Source organism: Lepus europaeus, chromosome 8 (genome assembly GCF_033115175.1).
Source record: "Lepus europaeus isolate LE1 chromosome 8, mLepTim1.pri, whole genome shotgun sequence".
NCBI lineage: Eukaryota > Metazoa > Chordata > Mammalia > Lagomorpha > Leporidae > Lepus > Lepus europaeus.
The window spans coordinates 98,718,668-98,728,741 of NC_084834.1; the positions used below are offsets into that span (position 1 = coordinate 98,718,668).

At 38.5% G+C, this 10,074-nt stretch overlaps 1 protein-coding gene across 1 annotated transcript; it reads left to right on the top strand.

The window, feature by feature from the left end:
• Positions 1-8,114: 8,114 nt before the first annotated feature.
• On the top strand, positions 8,115-8,249 carry LOC133765657 (thymosin beta-4). The gene has a single exon (XM_062199203.1). The coding sequence runs from the start codon at positions 8,115-8,117 to the stop codon at positions 8,247-8,249; it is 135 nt and encodes a 44-aa protein (XP_062055187.1).
• The last annotated feature ends 1,825 nt before the right edge of the window (positions 8,250-10,074 follow it).

Here is a 10,074-nt window from a genome sequence, read left to right on the forward strand (position 1 = left end):
CTTCCACAGGGGCATTAGCAGGGAGTTAGATAAGAAGTAGAGCAGCTGGGTCTTGAATCGGCACTCATAAGTGATGCCAGAGTCGCAGAAGGCAGCTTTACCTACCTCGTCACAGTGCCAGCCCCTAAATTAGATCAATTTTAAAAGCAAAATAGAAAATTCTTAGGAAATTCAGCATCCAAGTTATCAATCTTAAAATGATCTGTAAGGGCAGGCACTGTGGTGTACCGAGTAAAGCCGCTGCCTGCAGCGCTAGCATCCCATATAGGCACCAGCTGAGTCCCTGCTGCTCCATTTCCAATCCAGCTCTCTGTTATGACCTGAGAAAACAATGGAAGATAGTTGAAGTCCTTGGGTCCCTGCACCCATGTGGGAGACCTAGAAGAAGCTCCTATTTCTTAGCTTTGGGTTGACCAAGCTCTAACCATTGCAGCCATTTGGGGAGTGATCCAACACTTGGAAGACCCCTCTTTATCTCTGCCTCTGCTTCTCTGTAACTCTCTGCCCTTCAAATAAATAAATATTTTTTTTAAATTATCTGTATTATATTTTATACCACTGCTTTTAGTAAAACAGGATAATCTGAACTAATTGCTAAACTTGTATCCATTTCTTATGAAGGAAATTGTTACCAGTCAGTACAAATAAAAAATTTATGGCTTTGGATAGCACAGTAAATTTTTTTATTACTTTTTTTTATTTATTCCCCTATAAACAAACCTTTTATTTAAGGAATATAGACTTCATGCATTTCAGAAGTACAACTTTAGGAATATAGTGATTCTTCCCACCATAGCCACCTCCCCACCCACTCTCCCACCACTCTTCTTTTTCCTTCTCCCACTCTCAGTCCTATTCACTGAGATCCATTTTCAATTAATTTTATAAACATAAGACCAACTCTATACTAAGTAAAGAGTTCAACAATTTGCACATTAAAAAAACAAAAAAAAACCAAACCAAAACAAAATAAAATGTTCCTCAACTGTCATGACAAGGGCTATTCGAAGCCATTGCATCTTGAAATTAATTTCATTTATTTTTTTTTCTTTTTTAGAAACTTAATTAACTTTAAAGAAGCACCCAAGAATGATACATCTTTTGGGAGCACATAGACATAGTTATACAACTCTTTGAGGACAGAGGTATTGCAGGGGAAGTTAGTGCACAGTGACTTTTGTTCACAGTGACTCATGTACGACGGCAGTGATCACCCAAGGCTCATGACTTGAGCTGCCTAGGTAATGGAAGCCTTTTGAATCTACAAAATTCATCAATATTTAGACAAAACCATAAGCAAAATGGAAGTTCTCTCCTCCCTTCAGAGAAAAGTACCTCTTTCTTTGATGACTACTTCTTCCTACTGTGGTTTCATCCACCAAGATCCTGCATGCAGGACATTTTTTGCCTCAATGTCTTGGTTTTCTATGCCTGAAATGCTCTCTTGGGATTTTCAGCCAGACCAGAATGCCTTAAGGGCTGATTCTGAGGCCAGGGTGCTATTTGAAGCAATTGTCATTCTATGAATCTGCTGTGTAGATTGCTTCCCATGTTGCAGGATTCATTCCTTTTTAATTCTATTATTATTACCAGACCATTAACCCTATCCATTGAATCACTTTAGATGGCATTTTTATGACCCAGCTTAAGGGATTTGGGCCCCATGGCAAATTTTTAAAGTATACCCTTAGAAATAAATCCATAGGAATGTATCCAGAACTATGCAGCTTTACAGTTACAAACTTCACACACATCATAATTACAACTTAAGGAACATGGTGTTTCTTCCCACTGTACCCACCCTCCCACTCATACTCCTAACCCCTCTTCCTCCTCCCTGTCTTATTCCTACTTTTATTTTTTATTGAGATCTATTTTCAATTGACTTTATACACATATACTTAACTCTTTTAATTAAAGTGTTCAACAAATAGTATTAAAAAAAAAAAAAACTGTTCCTCAACAGTCAAGACAAGGGCTGTTCAAGTCATTGCTTCTCAAAGTTTCAATTTCACTTCTACAGATCAGCACAGTACTTTTATCAGTTTGTTCTTTCCAACCTGAAAGTGAACATTAATTCTCTTGCTGTGGGCAACATTATTCACAGGCACACCATTGTCTTCATCATTATCTAAATACATTTTTTTCACAAGTATCTCAGAAGAGGCAGTGACATTTTTAATATGGCTCTCAACATATTTTCACCTATATTATTTTATTTGACCATTTCAACAACCATTTAAATTAGGTAGAGAAAATAATTTTAACATTTTTAATGATGAAAAAGCTTATGACTCTAAACTTCTTTGAGTTATTTAACTGCAATGTAAAAACTAGTACAAGTACTCAAGTGTCCTGCTTCTATTCCTATAGATTTTTATACATTTATTATTATATTCTCATTATATTACAGTCTTATAAGGGCAGCATTAATTGCAGGTAACTAAAACCAAATGATTGTTTGATTTCTAATAGTAGATTAATCAGATATATAATTAAAATATTTATTGAATATATAGCATATGGTCTAAAATAATAATAATAATAATAGTTGGCTCTAAATAAGTTCAATAGATGCGTATATGAATGGGTTAATTGATAGATGGATGGGTGTGTGGATGGGTAGATGGATGGATGGATGGGTAGATGGATGGATGGATGGATGGATAGGTGAGTGTATAGATAAATATGAAAGGGGAATAAAAATAGAAGAATATGTTTCCTAAGTAGTATAAGTGAAATAGCACACACCTGAAATAATATACAAATAGCTACATACATATTGATATGTACTATAATAGAGACAGGTACATTATACCTGGGTAACAGATAAAAGGACAATTCATGGCACCATTTTTAAAATTATTCTATTAGTGTTGTACAACAGACTCATTACAATGTTCTTTATGCTGTAAAGAATTGGAAGTAATGAAGCATAAATGACCCATTGTAAGAAATTTTCAAAGAAAGTTTTCTTGGGATTAATTAAAATCAACAGAGAATCTAGGAATTTAAAACCCCAAATAATTTAAATGAAAACACAGCACTACCCATTTTTATTAAAGCAGTGACATACAGATGGGGTAGAGAACAGAGAGGAGAAGCATAATGTCATGTACATGTATATTTAGTAGTAAAAGAAAGCATTGGGTCAAGGCATTAAGGAGACATATTTCTAACCTTGACAGGAGTTGCTGATGAAATGGCCTTTAGGATAAACAGCACAATTGGCCTCATTTTGACCTGAGTCTGCAGGAGTGGCATACTTGGAGCTCTGTCATGTAAATGCCCTCTTGACTAAGAACAGAACACATTGTTGAAGCTGCTCACACAGCCTGGAAAGGCAGTAACCTACACAAGGGAACTTGGATAGAAGCAAAACTGGGAGGGGATCGCTTTCAGGAGGGGTGGTGAGTGTTACAGGGATTTCACAGAGTAAAAGGAAATTATTCTGGGAAAGATAATACATGAATCCAAAATACTTTGGCACTTTAATCAAATGTGCTGCTTAGGGAAAAAGCAGTCTGCACCCCAACACCTGCTGGACCTAATGGACTCTGAAATGTTGTTTCAGAATTAATCAAGTCATTTAAAATCATAGCTGCGGTCTCCATTCGCTACTCCTGTGCATAAATGTGCTGATCCCGATACTAATCCATGTCGGGTGACTTGAGCAATATATCACCATAATTGCCATTTTAGGGCTGCAAATTGGAGCTAAAATAACCAGATGCAAAAGAGATGGCCATATCATACTCTCAAGATGGATCTTCAAAGTTCAAGGAGAGTTCAAGCATGGAAGAGGCAATAGAAAGGGGTCAAGTGTAAGGGGATTGTTCATGTTCAAGAGGAATTAACTTTACAAATATATTGTTTCTGAGGTGGTAATTGTCCCATCTTACAGTTATTCATACCTCATTTGCTCATTGCATTCTTCTCAAGCATTTAATGAAATGAATTTGATTTTGACAAAATATTCTATTTCAAAATTGCCATTAATTTTCAAGATTTTTTTTTATTCTCTAAATTGTCTGTTTTAAAGGGATAGAGACTGGATTTGGAAAAGCTAATATTTCTCCAGGTAAGCTACTGGCACGAAAGTATGTCAATTCCATGTATTTCCTTCTTAAATCAGTAAATTAAAGCAGTGAATTAAAAAAGTTAACACCACAAACATCTGAAATCCCAAAGACCAGACAGAGTCCTTCCCAGTGTAAGTAAAAATAAGGCAATTCTTTAACTTATCTGTAACAGTTTCTTATTTAGAAGACTGTAAAACCATGTAAGTGAAAGCTTAGTGCATGGATTTTGTTTGTACAAAACTGGGGCAGATTTGAAAAACTTGGAAGAGAGTACCCTGTAACTATTTCAGTAGCAAAGTTGCTTAAAATGCCACTGTTACTTGCTGCTTTGATTGAATCACCACTCCTTTAATATCATAAAATACATCAACATTAGAAGGAAGCACAATATACTATTTTTATGTCAAAATTCTAATGTGTTAGCATAGTACTTAAGGACCCTCACAATCTGAAATCAATCTATTTAACAGGTCTTTCTTGCTCTTCAGGTTCTAGAATAGCTAATGGCTCATAATTTTCCCCAAAAACAAAGTTTGTTTAAACTTCTGAATTGATTCAAATACTCTTCTGTCTATGCAACACATCTCTCTTTCCCCTTTCTCTAACTAGTACATTTATATCTCTTCTATAATACCCAGCTGAAATGTCACAACCCTTCTCTGACCAACCTCCCCAATACAAAACAGTTTTCTGTCTTTCCTGAATGAAGAATTATATTGTAGAACTTATCACAATATATTATTAACATTTTTATCCATCACCTCAATTAGATTATGAGCTAATCAAGTAAATAGACTTATCTTCACAACTGCTTGAAATATTAAATATAACTAAAAGCAATTTATAAAAATTAGAAAACATTATGAAAATTATAGCTGCATTTCTATTATTATTCAAAAAGAAATATATCACAGCATATCACACAAGGGTATTTCAAAAAGTTTCCTGCAAAATTAATTTATAATAACTTTATTTCAGTACAAACAATACTGAAATTCATGGATTAAAAAGATCTTCAAAGAATTCATGGTAAATCTGTGCTTTGACAAAACTATATTGGATTTAAAATTTTTTAACACAAAAACATACTGATCTTTTAATTATACTTTTCCATGTGCGCGCTTTGGCAGCACATATGCTAAAATTATATTTTTCCATGAAAATTTTGAAGTACTCTTATAAATATTTCTTCAATTCTATCACTTTGTGTCTAATCTAGCAACTTGGGATAAAAAGGACATGATGTTTGACGAAATACTTGTCAATGTTTTTCAAAATTTGATGAAAATGATAAACTTCCAATTTTAAAGGTTCAAAGAAAACTAGGGTAAATACAAATGGAAATTAACTAAGGTACTGATAATAATCTGATGATTGTTCAAACTGGTAATACAGAGAAAATTGTAACTGCAGCCAGGGGAAAAATTATGTTACATACAATGGGGAAAAAATACAAAAAATACAAATGTCAAAAGCAATGCATTCTAAATGGCATTTTTAATGTGCTGAAAGAAAATAATGGTAAAACTAGAATTCCGTTCATGTCAAAAACAGACTTCAAAAATGAAAGCAAAAGGCATATATTTTAGTAAAAGTAAATCTCCAATTTATGGAATCAGACTTCCATTAGAGATACATTAAAACTAATTCTAGGCTGGTACCGCAGCTCAATAGGCTAATCCTCTACCTGCGGCGCAGGCACACCAGGTTCTAGTCCTGGTCAGGGCACCGGATTCTGTCCTGGTTGCCCCTCTTCCAGGCCAGCTCTCTGCTGTGGCCCAGGAGTGCAGTGGAGAATGGCCCAGGTCCTTGGGCCCTGCACCTGCATGGGAGACCAGGAGAAGCACCTGGCTCCTGCCTTTGGATCAGCATGATGCAATGGCCACAGCATGCCGGCCACAGCAGCCATTGTAGGGTGAACCAACAGCAAAAGGAAGACCTTTCTCTCTGTCTCTATCTCTCTTTCACTGTCCACCCTGCCTGTCAAAATAAATAAATAAATAAATAAAATTAAAAACAAAAAACTAATTCTTAAGGCTGTTGAAGGAAAATAAAGCCATAAAAATTCATTATACATGAAGAAATCTTAGAGTGGCAAAATAGTAAATAAGTGGCACAAATATAATGTATTTTTGACATTTAAGAAGTTTTAAAATATAAGTGTTTTTAAAATATATTAATTTGAGGTTTATAACAGAAAAATTAATAATAATAAAATAAAGAATTGGAGAAGAAAGATGAAACTATACAGTTTTAAGATTATAACATGAGCCGGCGCCACGGCTCAATAAGCTAATCCTCCACCTAGCAGCGCCGGCACACTGGGTTCTAGTCCCGGTCAGAGTGCCGGATTCTGTCCCAGTTGCCCCTCTTCCAGGCCAGCTCTCTGCTATGGCCAGGGAGTGCAGTGGAGGATGGCCCAAGTCCTTGGGCCCTGGCTCCTGCCATCGGATCAGCGTGGTGTGCTGGCCACAGCGCGCCAGCCGCGGCGGCCATTGGAGGGTGAACCAACAGCAAAGGAAGACCTTTCTCTCTGTCTCTCTCTCTCACTGTCCACTCTGCCTGTCAAAAAGAAAGAAAGAAAGAAAGTAAAGAAAAAAAAAAGATTATAACATGATGAGATTCCAAGATGGGTGACTATGGAAAAGATGTGCTGATTTTGGCCAGCAGAAGATAACAGAACAAAAGCAGAGGAATTGTATTCCCAGTGGAGAGTTAGAGAGAAGTTTGCAGTGGAAATTCTACAGAAAGAAGAGGGACACTGTACAGTAGCATGGAACATGCACTCAGTAGCAATCAGGGACACCACCAAAGACTCGCACAGCGGGGCAGGTGAAGAGGCCAGCATTTATAAACAAGGTGAGAACAGAATGCAGCAGCCCATTGCACTGGTCATATTGCCTGAGGGAGAACCTTGCAGCCCACACTGACTTTGAATCTGGCCTAGAGCCCTGCAGTGGCTGGGTACCCACCTAATCCAGTGAAGGAAAAGCACATTTCTTTCTCCCCATCCCCACACAAGGATACCTGGTGACCAGCAGGGAAAAAGCATCATCTTAATGTCAATAGGGGCTGCGACAGCTCTAAAATGGTGCAACCAAGGAATTTTACTAAAGGGAAAAATCCATGTTCCCCAGTGACTTTCAATATGGTCTGCAGAGTTGGCAAGAAACTGAGAACATATTTAGGACTGTGAGGTGCATCCATTCTCTCAGGTTATCACAGAGTTTGGGGTTCAAACTGGCAAAGGAGACTACCCACAGGCTGCTGGTTCTGGGAACACTTCTGCTCTCTACCTGGACAGGGAAGCCTTGCACTGCTGAGAATGGATCCCTTGCACCCTGTGACTATATGAGCCTTGTGTGCTGTGACTATGCAAATACCATGAATACATGATAGGACTTGCTGTGTAGCTGAGTCTCTGGGCAATCACTGTGTCTAGAACAGAGGATCAAAGCTCCCTGACTGCCTGCTGTGGGTCATTTCAGAGGGCTGATGCTCACATTGAGGACCATACATATCATGTGCCTGAATGGGTGGGGATTATGCCAATGGTGGGACAACCCCAGGCATTGATCATGTTGGCAGAGAGGAGGTGAGGTTGTGATTATACCAACATGTATGATCATACTCTCCCCTGCTGACAATAGAGATCATCTACCACACCCAACATTGGTGTCATCCTGGATTCTTGTCCCACTGAGCATTGACCAAAGCTCCCTGGTACAACACAGCACAAGTCTCTGGATATCACTGAAGGAGCAGACACTCCACCAAGCCACAAAGGCACAGTTCAAATATAGAACATATCAGAATAGAAATGCAACAAGTATTTTCACAAATGCCTAGAAATAAATGAAGAAATACAAGAAAAAGAATAAGCAACACAACAAGACTCCTACAAAGGAATACAACACCTCAAAAATAGAACATAAAGATGAAGAGATTAATAAAATGTCTGGACTTGGCGGTGGCCACTGCGCTGATCGGATTGTACCCGCTCAATCACCTCACTCGGCTTTCTCTGCAACCATGTCTGACAAACCCGATATGGCTGAGATCGAGAAATTCGATAAGTCGAAACTAAAGAAGATAGAAACGCAAGACAAAAATCCACTGCCTTCAAAAGAAACAATTGAACAAGAGAAGCAAGCAGGTGAATCATAATGAGGCGTGCACCACCAGTGTGCACTGTACATTCCACAAGCATTGCCTTCTTATTTTACTTCTTTTAGCTGTTTAACTTTGTAAGATGCAAAGAGGTTGGATCAAGTTTAAATGACTGTGCTGCCCCTTTCACATCAAAGAATGGAGAACTACTGACAACGAAGGCCATGCCTGCCTCCCCCATCTCCCTTCTGTCTGGCAGGGAAGGAAAGGAATGTGCATGTTGGTGAAGGAAGAATTTCTGGGTGGGACGACAGTGAAATCGAGAGGAAAAACCAAGCTGGTTCCAGGTGTCCTGCAGGCTGTCAAATGCAGTTTAATCAGAGTGCCATTTTTTTGTTCAAATGATTTTAATTATTGGAATGCATAATTTTTAATATGCAAATAAAGTTTTAAAACCTGGAAAAAAAATGTCTGAAAATGAATTCAAAACAATGATCATAAAATTACTCAACACAGATAAATTCATAAGAAAACTAAACCCATACATGACATGGAAGAAAAATTTTGCCAAAGATTGAAATATTGGAGAGAAATCAAACATAAATCTTAGAAATGAAGAACTCAGGCACAGCACTGTGGAGTAGCAGGTAAAGCCACCACCTGCAGGGCCAGCATCCCATATGGGCACCAATTTGAGTCCTGGCTGCTCCACTGCTGATCCAGCTCTCTGCTAATGGCCCGTGAAAATAGCAGAAGATGGCCTAGTGCGTAGGCCTCTGCACCTGCATGGGAGACCCAGAAGAATATCCTGGTTCCTATCTTATGATTGGCATAACTTCGGCCATTGAAGCCATAAGGAGTGAATCAGCAGATGGACAGCTTCTGTCTCTCTCTGGCTCTGCCTTCTGTTATTCTGCCTTTCAAATAAATAAATAAATCTTTAAAAAAAAAAAAAGAAAGAAATGAAGAGCTCAATATATCAAACAGAAAATACAACTGACACCCTTAACAACAGACTTGGTGAGCCAGAAGAAAAAATATCCAAGCTAGAAGACAAATTCTTACAAATAGCAGAAAAAAAATTAGAGAAAAATAGAAAAACTGAAGGGTGTTCAAGATTTATGGGATACCACTGAATAACCAAAAATGCATGTCTGAGGTGTTCTGGAAGGTGTGGAAAGAGAAAATGCCTTAGAAGGACTATTCAGAAAAATCATAGAAGAAAATCTCCCTAATTTGGCCGGCGCTGCGGCTCAATAGGCTAATCCTCCACCTTGCGGCACCGGCACACCGGGTTCTAGTCCCGGTTGGGGCACCGATCCTGTCCCGGTTGCCCCTTTTCCAGGCCAGCTCTCTGCTGTGGCCAGGGAGTGCAGTGGAGGATGGCCCAAGTGCTTGGGCCCTGCACCCCATGGGAGACCAGGAGAAGCACCTGGCTCCTGCCATCGGAACAGCGCGGTGCGCCGGCCGCAGCGCGCCTACCGTGGTGGCCATTGGAGGGTGAACCAACGGCAAAAAGGAAGACCTTTCTCTCTGTCTCTCACTCACTGTCCACTCTGTCTGTCAAAAAAAAAAAAAAAAGAAAATCTCCCTAATTTGCAGAAAGAAAGGGACATCAAAGTACAGGAAATAACAGAACTCCTAATAGACAGGATCAGAAAATAATCTTTTGCACAACACATTATAGTCAAATTTCAAGAGTAAAACATAAAGAAAATATTTTAAAATGTGCATGAGAGAAATGTCATATTACTTTCCAAGGACCTCTAATTAGACTCACAGCTGACTTCTCATCAGAAACCTTACAGCCTGGGAGAGAATAGAGAGACACTGCTCAACACCTAAAAGAAAGGAACTATCAACACAGAATACTATACCCTGT